This window comes from Heterodontus francisci, chromosome 41 (genome assembly GCF_036365525.1).
Source record: "Heterodontus francisci isolate sHetFra1 chromosome 41, sHetFra1.hap1, whole genome shotgun sequence".
NCBI classification, from domain to species: Eukaryota; Metazoa; Chordata; class Chondrichthyes; order Heterodontiformes; family Heterodontidae; genus Heterodontus; species Heterodontus francisci.
Genome location: NC_090411.1, coordinates 12616673 through 12629969, shown reverse-complemented (window position 1 = coordinate 12629969; position 13297 = coordinate 12616673). Strand labels below are relative to the sequence as shown.

General features: G+C 40.1%; 1 protein-coding gene across 2 annotated transcripts in view; it reads left to right on the top strand.

Annotated features, from left to right (window-relative positions):
- LOC137353254 (SUN domain-containing protein 2-like) overlaps positions 1 to 11394 on the top strand; it is a 104766-nt gene extending 93372 nt beyond the window's left edge. For both annotated transcript variants that reach the window (XM_068019329.1, XM_068019330.1), the window contains exon 18: positions 4763 to 11394. In XM_068019329.1, the coding sequence (XP_067875430.1) occupies positions 4763 to 4876 (114 nt within the window). In that variant the 3' untranslated portion in view covers positions 4877 to 11394. The remainder of the gene's footprint in view (positions 1 to 4762) is intronic.
- Positions 11395 to 13297: the final 1903 nt, after the last annotated feature.

Below are 13297 nucleotides of genomic sequence, written 5' to 3'. Positions count from 1 at the left end.
TTCCAGCCCGTTGTCCACTTTTTAAAAGAAAAGTCCATTTTTATAACTCTTCAGTTTGAGTTCTTTATTTTCAATCTATGCTTTTCATGTGAGCATACCAATACTATTTGCATTTTTGCTCCTGTTGAAGGCTTTGAAGAGGTCCAAGCAGGTGAGAGTGAATTCATTTCACTGTTCAGAGCAGAGTTGCTGAGGGGAACATAGGAAAAACATCACCAGCGAAATGGATCAGGTTGTAACTTCAACAGTGATCGATAATTTGAGATTTAACACCTTTTTTTGATAGCTTCCAGACCTGTTAGAGAGCACTCTAGGTTAGGTTAGTAGTGGAGTGGTGCAAGGGCTTAGCTTCCTTCAAAATAGAATGAACACAGATTTAAATTGGGAGCAAGTGTAACTGAAGAAATGAACAAGGAGATAGGGTAGATTTAGAAACACTCATTCTTGAGAATGATGACCATCAAAATCAAAGGTTCATCCTTGGTGTTGAGGGTAGAAGATCCAGCAGGCAGAACAGGAATGTTATTCAATGTTAGACTGGGATGGAGCAATGGAAGGAGATTCTTGGCAAAAATTTATTAAAAATCAGAGTTGAATGAGAAAGATGACTGAAGGGTCAGCTTTCTTCTTGGGTGAGTTCACATTTGAGCGAAAACAGGAGGCTCCTCAAGTTCTGATAGACAGCTTTGGTAAGAGATCAAACAGAATATCCGAGATATTTTCAAGAGAGTTGCACATGGCTTCAGGTGAAGGATAAATTAATATTAAAAATGTTGAATCTAGCACATGTTTGTAGTGTGTGGAAAGTATATGTCACGTTGACACAAATACCCAGGGTTAATTTAACAATGCTAATTCATTCAATTAGATGTAGGGAAATGTAATATTGTTACTTTGGTGTGAGAATTGTTGTAAGATTCACATGTCTCCCCTTGTGGGAGAATCTAGAACGAGGGGTCACTGTTTAAAAATAAGGGGTTGCCCATTTAAGACAGACGAGGAGAATTTTTTTTCTCTGAGGGTCATGAATCTTTGGAATTCTCTTCCTCAAAAGGCGGTGGAAGCAGAGTCTTTGAATATTTTTAAGGCAGAGGTAGACGGATTCTTGATAAGCAAGGGGGTGGAAGGTTATCAGGGGTAGTGAAAATGTGGAGTAATTAGTTCAGCCATGAACTTATTGAATGGTGGAGCAGGCTCGAAGGGTCGAGTGGCCTGCTCCTGCTCCTAATATGTATGTTTGTATGTAAGTAATATTCAGAGAATATGTGGGTTTTTATTATAAGTTAAACTAGAACAGATATATACACAGCTACTACAGGAGCGCATCAACACGTGTCTCACTCTGTCTGGCTACACCCACAACTCCCCGGTCATGTGTGATGCAACATCACTTCCTCCAGTGACCTACACTTGCAGCCTCTTGAGGTTCTCCTACAACTTGCCCCTTTTCTCCAAAGATAAAAACATGTACAGTACATAATGTTGTGGTTCAGATTAACTGTAGCCTCTGTATGTTCATTTTCAGATTTTGTCTTTGAACCCGTCCGAGTGCCACATGGTTGTCACATGCAGTGTTATCGTACAGCTCTCTGAGTTGACTTCGATTCCGTCTGAGGACGCACCATTGTGTGTGGACCCCGTATGATCTGGGCTGGTCGCATATCCTAGCAACCTCTGCAGGATATCAAGTTCCCGACGTATGATTGAGGACTCTGACCTTCTGTCCTACCCACAATCGAGCCAATTCTGATCCTGCTTGCCTGTCATACAATGTCTTTTTCCCTTGTTTGGAAAGCTTAGAAAAATGACGACTGGCAGCATCACCGATCACCGTCAATCCCTCTGGCCTTCGGGTACTTTCTGCAATGAACTGAAGTCCGAGGAGAGATCCTGGTCATTTCGCCTCTTCGTGTGAAGACTCTCAGCTTTTGTGTCATTCTTTACATGGACTGACCCGATACACTCGACCTCGATATGTTCTACCATCTGCGGTGTGTTACTGACTTCATGTATTGTGACAATTCATAGACCTCGGCGTACTGGAAGTCCTGCAACAGCTGGTCTAGTGTCTACAATATAAAACATTTGTGGGAGCCATTTGGAACTCCCATAGCTGTGCTGCAAGGTTATCATTCCAATTCACTTCATTAGAGAACTATTGTAGGCAGTCAGACTAACCGTGGTGGGTTGTACCATAGATTCCCAATTCTTTAAATATATGGATGGATAGAATGTTTGCACTTGCTCCGTTGTTGATTTTTTTTTTTGCTCTGAGCTTGTGCCTGCCACTGTTCTGCGGACATATAATCCCGATCAAGGCAAATGCCTCAGATTGTGTAATGGCATTAACATGTTGATCCAAATTAACTATGTGAAATGCTTGCTCGCTGTTCGCATGAGTGCATTCTTCACCTGTGTTGTCCTGATAATCTGTCGCTCTGCTGACTTGATGTACTTGCTTGGGCTTTTGTTGTGTGTTGGCATACCTTTTGTTGCATTTACCATTCTGTCTTGCAGATGTTCTCTCTGCACATGATCTGCCACCATTCCTGTGTGCAGTATCTGAGCTCGGCCTTCTGTACTGCCTTGTCCAATGTCCACGCATGCCACAAGCTTTGCACTGGTCCTGGTACGCCAGACAACAGCGACTTGGGTGAATCAGGCCACATTTGCCACAAGGCTCAGCAGACTTCTGAGCCTTGGTTACCATACCAATTGTCGTAGCCACCCTCAACACTCATAACTGGCGCCCAGCCATGATGGTTTCAAATTTCCTTTCATCATTGGAGTAGTACATCAATGTGTGCCCTTTCTTCTTTTCTAGTAGGTCCTTTTGAAAGGCCTCTATTGGGGTAGACACGATGACTAGCTCTATAACCCAGTCTGACAGTTCAATATCTGTGAATTTGCAGTCTTGAGCTTTGTCTCGACACCTTGCAACAAACTGGCCAATGGACTCATCTTGCCTTTGCCAGTAGGTCATAAGCTCAAGCCTATGTACTCGCAAATTAACTTTTTACCTTGAGTTGCTCCTTCAGGAATATCCATAGCTTGCTAGGACCCTTCTGATCCTCAACTCAATCCTGATGTGTAGATCCTTTGCAGGCCTTCATTGCCTAGTCTGATCTTGAATTTTTTTTACAGCTTGTTTCTCTGGTTCGCTTACTTCTTGATCCAGGAAACGCAGTTCCATTCGCTGGCGAAACAGTTTAAATTCAGACGCTATGTCCAATGCCTTTCAGTCCATTATTGGATACCTGAAAGCCATTTTCTTTAATGCTCCTGCTTGTCTATAATATAGGAGTTTTCACAGGTTTTGTTTTACCAGGCACTCTTCTTTCACAGGCTCTCTGCTTTAGAGGTCGTCTGTTTTACAAGGAACAGTTTTTTATCCCCTCTTCTAGATAGATTCATTTTTTGCAGTCCTGCCCCTTTAAGAGTCAGAGATTACGCCTTTTTTGTCTATACAGCTCGTAATTTTTTTGAATTGCGAGACGTCATCTTTCATTGTTCAAACTGAGAGCATTTTTTTTCCTCTGCAGAGAGCTTCAGTTTGCAGTACTGGTGGCTGCCACAACCAGCCTTTTACTTTGAGCTGGACCTCCAGTGGCGCTGTCAAGTTCTTTGAACTCTTTTCGGCTTAGGCCCACCCATGAAGCAAAAAAATGGAAAACTAAAGCAGTAATGGCTGAAGCTGCTACTTTTCAAATTTTCTAACTCACTGCCAGATTAATTAAAAGCTCCAATCCCCTGGCAAATTGCCTATTGTAGTCAGAATTTCAAGACCTCCTGGGGTCCTGACTGCAGTCTTAGCTCACTGCACTGTTGTGAGGTCTTCTGCTAACTACACTCCTGATAAGCAACCTGCTGTTCCTTAGTCTCTCTTGGTGTGGTCTTCAGAAAAGTTTATCCCAAATGTTGCCACCATGTAATATTATTTGTTCCTTTGGTGTGTTAACTATTGTAAGATTCACAGGACTCTAAGTAATATCCAAAGAATATGTGGGTTTTTATTATAAATTAAGCTAGAACCGCTATATAGACAGCTACTTGAGAAGCACATCAACACATGGCTCACTCTGTTGGGCTACACCAATAACTCCCTGGTCATGTCTGACATGACATCACTTCCTCCAGTGACTTTCACTTACAGCCTCTTAAGGAGCTCCTGCAACAGGAAAGTTTTTCAATTATGAAGAAAATCTCTCAACCTACTCATAAAATTAGTCACTTAGCCCTGGGACCTTCCAGATTCCCCCCCCCCCCCCCCCCCCCATTTCAACAAGCTGCCTGCTCGCACTCGAATGCTGGGCAACTCACCGACTGTTGTCTGTGTAAGAAAGGTTCAGGCCTCCTGCTGAGTCCATCAGGGAAATGTCATGGATGCACAGCCAACTGATGAAAGTTCTAAATCACAACCCTCATTTTATGCTACATGGAACAACAGCATTACCTTTGACCACTCCCAACATTTCTGTGGCTCAACATTCATTTTGTTCCAAATGCTTCTGAAGCACTTTGGGCCATTTTCTTCTATGTTAAAGTCACTTTCTGAATGCAAGTTGTTATCGAACAGCATGTCCTCTGACTCCATGAACAGAATCATGGGAGATATACTAGTACAATGTAACTTGTAAACTCAAGTCTTTCAGCCACCCTTTGTAAACTGCTCCCAGCTAACTCTTCTACAAATGGTACCTTCATGCTGAACCACTGGCTTCATGACCTGCTGTAATGTCCTTTGCTTGTCTTTGTCTTTCAGAATAAAGAACTTGGAGCGTTTCAAGTCATTGAACTGAGGGTGAATAGCAACTGGGGTCATCCCGAGTATACCTGCCTCTATCGATTTCGTGTCCATGGAGAGCCAGTGAAGTAGCGTTAGGAGACCGCTACCCTGCACTGTACAGGAAATGTTTGGGCAGCATTTCATGGACCTGGTCAGGCTATATTTATTTTCCACATCAGAAACTACAGTGCTGGAGACTGTTCTAACTGCCATTCAAACTTTGTTCTGCTGTGTTTTTTGTTGCAAATAAGAAAAAAAAACACATTTTTCTCGAAAGAATAACAAAGGTATTTGGAACTGGAAAATATTGAAAAGAAACTTTGTCACAATTTCAGGACTATCTTTTCCAGTTTATCACCGGGAATGTGAATAAATCGGCAAAGAATGGAAGGATGAAATCTGCTGGATGCCAAGTGTTTGGGAAACCTTCCCTTTCACAAGACACCCTTCATATGCCCACCTGTTCCTCTTAGTGGCAAAGTCCAAGCACCCAACCACATTAAGGATCCTGGCACACATTGAGACATTTTAAACTTCTTTTGTTCTGCTATTACAAGTGATCCAGATATTCAAATTATAATTCCACGACATTTAATTGAAAGTTGATTTCCTGTCAACTGCAACCATAAAATGAAAACACACTGGTGAACAAGGTGACTCGCCTTTTATAAAAGCATCCAGGCTTTTGCTCTGGTGAAAGACCATTAACTCGCACCAAGTACAGAGGTTGCAAATTTGTTTCTGTTCATATATAGACAGTTTTTCTGCACCTGACTGATATTCAGACACCAACCCCACATATGTTCCAGTCTCAGGATGGACATGTACAGGTATTGTTTGCCAGGAATATACTGTTGGTACTGTCTAAGCACACTTTAGGTTACTACAGCTCTGGTCAAGTGTCCAACTGCACAGCTATTTTCTCAGGACTATTATAACTAAAATGATTAATTGACAGAGAGCTGAATTGTGACAAAAAAAATCATTCCACCAATTAGAACTCCTTAAGTGAAAATATTGTGCAAGCCCAACAGCACAGCACAAGGAACCCTCCTGCCTTGATGCGACATTGGGAAGAATTACAACTCTCCCTCTAAAATTTTTGTATGAATCCTAATTCCTAATAATGTGTACTTAACAAAAGTCAAGTGTTCATGAGCAAACTTCGATTGTAAATTGTTAAAATTCAAGGTCTAGCATTTTAAAGTTGTGTTTTTAATATTTATTCTTGGGAAGTGGACAGAAAATATTGCGCATCTCTAGTTACTTTGATTGCATTACAAATCAATGGACTGGAGTGCATGTACCCAGACCAGCTAGGGGTGACTGGTTCCTCCCCTAACTGCATTGGTGAACCAACTTTATTCTTAGACAGTCCTGCAGTTTTTATGATCATTTTCTGATGACAGCAACAAATTACCAGAGTTATTAAATTTCATTTCACAATTTGCCAAGGTGAGGTGGTGACCTTTTAGGGTTACAAATTCAGTTTTGTATCTACTAGGCTGTTCTGCTCAATGTGATGTTCAGTAATCTTCTTCAGGATTCTTGGTGCCAGTTATGTGCCCACTTTCCTCACCTCAACTCTGTTAAACTTATCAATACGTATAGCAGTTATGAAATAGGCCAAAAATGACAAACCTTAGATTTTGTTGCAATCTGAATTTGGGAGCATAATTTTGATCCTCTTAAGCTATACAATTTGGTGGGTTTATAGACGTTTTATCTGACCAGTATTTTCTGCATTTTGGCTGCACGGTCTGGTGCAGTGTCCACAAATTGACTATGAAGCGTACCTTTTGTAATTTGAGGATTTTGGGACTACAATTCTTCAAATTCCCAACCTAGGGCCGGGAGTATGATGAAAAGAACTCAAAACCTGAATGTTAAAAAGAATATACAAAGATCTATCTGATCTATGATCTGAGATTGAATGCCGTGACTGTACTGGCTATAAATGAGCAATAGGTATTATGTTAAGGCAGTACAGTTATACTGCATAATCTATTTGTTCCTTATGCTAAAAATTGAATTATTCAGTCAGCATTTTAAATTAATACATGTAAGTAACATGTGGATATCTCGTACAATAATTCAGATAGTTTGAATTGAGCAACTTTGAATTAAGAGTAAGACTAAGATTTTCTTAGGTTGTTTTGTTATCATTTTGAAAGTGGAATAAGATAATTGTTCCTGGTTCTATTCCAGAGGGCTATCCAGAGCTATCCCTCACAGTTAATTTCCAGTTGGTTGATTGAAGTGTAATGTACGAATGTGCTACACCAGTGTAATGCTATAACTGCTATATAGTAGTGGTTCTAGTTTATTGATGTTGACCCTTTGGGGAAGCTTAAAAAAAAAATCAGCTGTCAGAGTTGGTTTTGCTTTGATCTGAATTACTATAGATAGGGTGTAGTTCCTTGGAGTTCCACCCGCTGTAACTTTGGCAGAAATTTGACATGCAAAGTCATTGTAGCGGAATGAGAGCAAATGTCAAACAAATTTATGCCTACAGTATTTCACTTATAATATTTATTCACAGCTTATTTTACATCCATTCTGCTGCTAAATCTCAGCAAAGCCCTTTATTATACACAATAGACCAGAAATGTTCAACTGTTAAATCTACTAGATTGTTGAGATTATTGTAAAAAGAAAGTTAGCTGAAGTACAAGCTTTTCTTTTTATGGTTAAGCAAAGGTCAATATCAAAGTGTTAACATGTAGAAATAATTTTTTGAAAAAATGTTGATGCCTTCAGCTCAAGTTAACCAACATCCATTCTATATGATTTTATGAGTAGTGTGGCAGTACTCGATAATGGTCAGAGCTCTGTATTTCAATTGAGAATGCAATATAGTAGCAGTGGTTTTTATGATTATTGGATATTATGGAGGACTTTTGTACCATTAATAAGTGTAGAACAGGGATCAAGGGAATAAACTGTGGTAAACAGTTTTCTTAAATATCTCTCTCCAGACCTTTGCATACGTTCGTTCAGATTATAGCATTCCATCTATTTGATCATAAAGTGCAATATTCAGTTGCAGGTACATAAAAGATTCTTACTTGATACTTATTTGGCATTTTATATGTAACATTTTGTTAACTTCGATTTTTATCATGCTGGGTTGCTTTTAAAAATACAGTCCAGGAAAAGGAAACAGCACAGTTTTATATTACTGGGAACAGGCTGCTGAAGGAAACTTGTGGCCATGTTCAAGCTGCTGGTACAATTACAGCCAACATACGCACTGTTGGCATGACCTTTCAGTTTCAATATTGATTAGAGTTTGTGACACTGCATTAACATCTCACACGGCTCAGCAGGAAGGATCATGTTTTGGCTGCACAGTTCTGACTATCAAAACTCACTTTTTTTTGATAATGTTCCCAGTGAAGCACCTTGGGATGTTTTACTATGTTAAAGGTACTCTACAAATGCAAGTTGCTATGAGTTTCAAGTACAAGGTGTGATTGGCCAGTAACTTTAGGATCTTGAGATTTCAGTAATTGCAAATCTGTTGGTTTAAATCATGCTGGTGTGAAACTTATTGGTGTTTTGACAAGCTTAAATCTGATAGTGAATGTTACTCTATTCGGCTGATACGCAATATCCATCCTGTCAGTGAATGGGATCAATTGTTGGAGTAATAGGGCAGAAAATAAGTAAATTACGTCTAGTTTAATTTCTTTTGTCAATGATTGATTGTGTCTGCACAAATCAGACAGTGATTCATGGGTTGAATAAGCCAATGAGTATTTAAAAGATGTTTAAAATTGAAACTGGATGCCCAACAACATTATCACATGCAACATTTATTACTCCTACTGAAGGCCGCCATAACTCCCAAACAATCACTGTATGCATCTGCTGTAAGGCTTTCATGCTTAAAACTTATTGCGACCCAGTTACAATGCAAAATACAGTATTAACTGAAATTAGAAATGGCCATATGAAAGTTTTGACCAATTAACAGCAGTTACTTATCCTGAACCAGTGCTACTTTTTGACTAATAATGTGCACCAGGAAGGGGCTGCAATTTTTGTTTTTTCTCACTTCATCCTTGTGAGATTTCATTTTTTTATGCAGAGCAAAGGTCATCTGCCTTTTATTAGATATTTACTATCTGCAGCTTTTTGCTTTTCATTTTCACCTGCCAGCAAGTAGTTTATACTAAAAGAATACTTGTACATAAGATTCCATTTTCCCACATTTATAATTTGTTTGTGTGAACAAAAATAATTGCTAACCACACTGCAAGATATTTATTATGAAGGAGAAAAATTGTTTACTTTCGTAGGAACTGTAAATGCCACAAACCTACCCCTGGCATAGGACAGGTGCTGTGGGAAAGAAAGGGTAAAAGCAAGCACTGCTGCTGTTTGCAGTAAAGTACCCACCCTAAATCAAGGTCCAGCATTAATCTAACATACTGCAGCCATACATAATTCAAAGATACCTGAATTCAATGATTTTCAAATGAAGTATATAGAAAGTGTTTTTGCTTTACTTTCAAACTAATAAAGGTAACTGAATTAAAATGTACCCTATTTGACCTTTTCACCTGGGCTTCTGTCTCTGCCCCATAACATATCTCCATTTTACTTTTCAGTTTCTGTAGAAAGGTTAACAATTGAGTTAGGGCACTGCTCAACAGGATGTCAATAGCTATCCATTATAGTCTGAGAGATATTTGTTCACTTTGAGGCAAATGCTCTGCTAACTCAGTTAGTCCTTTCCCCATGACCAAGAAGTGCCAGCAACAAATTTTAAATGTTGAATAGGAAGACAAATGACAAGTTACTTTTCTGTTTTAATGACCTAAAAAGCAAAACAATTCACAAGCTTTATAAATAAAGCTTCATCTTTACTTGTTCTCTTTTACTCCCCTTTCCCTGCACCATTGCTGTTCAAAAGGAATTCTCTAAGTTACTAACTCCATGATACACAAGCCTCTTCTAACTCATCAAAATTAACCTTTCATTGATTTCTTCTGGCCAAATTACCTTTGTAACCAATCATAAATAGGTTAACATACAGGAAGTTTGTGCAACAGTTTAGGACACTATCGGGTTTTAATCAGCAGAGATGGACGGAATGAAAGTCTCTTCGGAATTATGTAACACTTAATGTGAAAATCAATTCCGTAACCTTTTAAGGTTGCATTAATTGGCAATCTGATGAAGAGGGGTTACAAAATGGCTGATGTGGGAAATAGAAGCAGTGAAGTAGCAAATGCTTTTGAACTTTGGGTGGATGCACATTGGAACTTTGTAGAGGGAAATTTTACTCCCTATACATACCTGGTCTGGGAATTACTGATGCTGACTCTATGCCTGGAATGAGACAGTGTTCCATTTATCAGAAATTAATGCCCAACACCTTGATGAGCATTAAAATAATCAGCAATTGTTTTTCTTAAGAAATAAAATGCAACAACAGATATAAATGAAAAGCTGCAACTGGCTCTAATGGATCAGATACAAAGAAAACAAAAAGATTGAAGGCTTGGAAGGATTCACGCATCTACACATCATGCTGCCGAGTTGTTTTGATTTTTCATTCTTATAAAACTGCACTCTCCCTCAACTGGATTAAAGAGTGGGATTTTCTAGTTTTATTCCTCATTCCCCTCCCCCATCAAGTCTAATAGTACATTTCACCCTTTGGATACTTATTTTCTATAGTCAATGTTTGTGTCATGTTAAGTTAATTTAGGCAAGTGAAGTAAGAACAGTTTTAGTTACCAAGTAATAAGTAGTTTATTTTTAATGGTTTTCAGCATTAGCAATGAGTCTGCTATCAGCATCATGAGGTAATATTTGCACTGCTATGCTACTGCACTATTCACAAGCACCTTTTAAGATTTATTAGGTAAAGGACTGGTCGCAATTGACAGGTTTTCAAAAGATTCTCAAAGATTCAAAGAGAAACCAGCACAATGAAGTTGAGCTGTTGACAGCCAAGACTTCTACATATTATTGTATTAAAATATTGAATTGTTATTGATGGGGCTATCAGCTATATGGACATTAAATAATATATGGACATTAAATTTAGAAAAGGGTATTTAATTTCTTAGTGCTCTATAAAAATAATTTTCCTAACAGTTAACAAGCAAGAATAACTATGTATCTGTTCATAGCAGAGGTATTCATGCTGTGCAAGGCACTAGTTTTCAAAAGAACCTAAATGTAAACCACTCAATGAGAGCTAAACATTGCAGATGTCCACAAGTATCTCTGATATTGGTGATTCCATTGCAGTGTTTGATATATTAGTCTACGACTGTGATACAACAATGGTTTGATTCCTGATAAAACCATGCAAGAATATTATTACTTAAGCTCTTCTGCATTTCAGTTGAAAGCTTTGTATTAAATTTAAGTTTATTCTGGATAAAAAGGATAATCTCCTTTACTTCACTGCTCATAAAAACCAGATGAACGTTTTAATGTTTGTTTGTTGTATTATACCTTATCAGTTCTATTATGACATAACTACTGGATTAAAAATGCAAATATTTTCTACAACGCAATAGGATTCTGGAATTTATTTTTGTATGCATCTCTCTCTAATTACCAATGTTTTATTATAATTTGCATGCATTAAAATAAAGTTCCAATACAATTAAAAGTGTGATGTACTTCTAAATATTAACATAAGTCTTTTTTTGATTTATTGTTCTTTTATCAAAGTCTAAGGTACAACAGGGTGTGTGTGTATGTGTGTTCCTGTCCTCCCGATCAATATCACCCAAGTTGTTGTAATGTTCAATAAGTGGACATATGTTTTCCTTGCAGCAGAGAAGGCTGAGGGGGGGGACCTGATTGAGGTGTACAAAATTATGAGGGGCACTGATAGGATAGATAGGAAGAGACTTTTTCCCTTAGAGGAGGAGTCAATAACCAGGGGGGTACAGATTTAAGGTAAGGGGCAGGAGGTTTAGAGGGGATTTGAGGAACATTTTTTTCACCCAGAGGGTGGTTGGAATCTGGTACACACTGCCTGAAGGGGTGGTAGAGGTAGGAACCCTCACAACATTTAAGAAGTATTTCGATGAGCACTTGAAATACCATAGCATACAAGGCTACGGGCCAAGTGCTGGAAAATGGGATTAGAATAGATCGCACAGGTGCCAGGCGATGACCGTCTCCGGCGGGAGAGAATCTGTCCATCTCCCCTTGACATTCAGTGGCATTGCTGTCACTGGATCCCCCACTGTCAATATCCTGGGGGTTATCATTGACCAGAAAGAGAACTGGTCTAGCCACATATATGGTGTGGGTACCAGAAAAGGTCGGGGACTGGAAATCCTGGGGCGGGTGGCTCACCTCCTGACTCCCCCAGGCCTGTCCACCATCTACAGGGCGCGGGTTGGGAGTGTGATGGAGTGCTCTCCACTTGCGTGGAATACAGCTGACGCCATCCAGGTTGGCGCCCCATCTGCAGGCGTTCACTCCCTCCGCCGCCGACGCATGGTGGCGGCGGTGTGTGCTGTCTGCGGAATGCGCTGCGGCGGCGTGCCGGGGCTCCTTGGACGGCGCCTTCCGGGCCCACGGCCTCTACCGACTAGAGGGACGGGGGCAGCGGCTGCGTGGGAATGCCAGCACCTGCGGGTTCCCCTCCTGGTCACACACCGTCCTGGCTTGGAGCTGTGTCGCCGTTCCTTCGCTGTCGCTGGGTCGGGGTCCTGGAGCTTTCTCCCTAGCGGCACTGTGGGTGTACCTGCCCCATGTGGGCTGCAGTGGTTCAAGGGGGCGGCTCACCACCACCTTCTCGGGGGCAATTGGGGATGGGTAGTGAGTGCTCGCCTGACCAGTGACACCCACATCCCATAAATTGAGCAAAACAAAAGTTTAGTCAAGCACATTGCTGTAGGTCTGGACTCTCACATATCTCAGTCCGGGTAAGGATGACAGATTTCCTTCTTCAAAGTACATTTGTGAACCAGATGGGTTTTTATGGCAATCCAACAATTTAACTGTCACCTTTACTCAGTCTGGGGTTTCATACCAGATTTATTTTGAACTGAATAGAAAATCACAAACTGCTCTCGTGAGATTTGAACTCACGTTTTCTGGATTATTACTCCAATCTCTGGATTATTACTCCACTCTCTGGATTATTACTCCACTCTCTAGTTTATTACTCTTGCCTCTGGATTATTACTCCAGGTCTGTGAATTATCATAGAACGTTTACAGTGCAGAACGAGGCCACTTGGTCCATCATGTCTATGCTAGCTGGAAAACGATCCACCCAGTCTAATCCCACCTTCCAGCATTTGTTCCATAGCCCTGAAGATTACGGCACTTGAGCTTCATAATTATTACTCTTGATTTTGGATTATTTCCCCCTTCTCTGGTTTATTACTCCAGTCTCTGGTTTATTACTCTTGCTTTTGGATTATTACTCCAGTAACATAACATGTTCTGATGAAGGGTTACAGACCTGAAACGTTAACTGTTTCTCTCTACACAGATACTGCCAGACTGGCTGAGTATT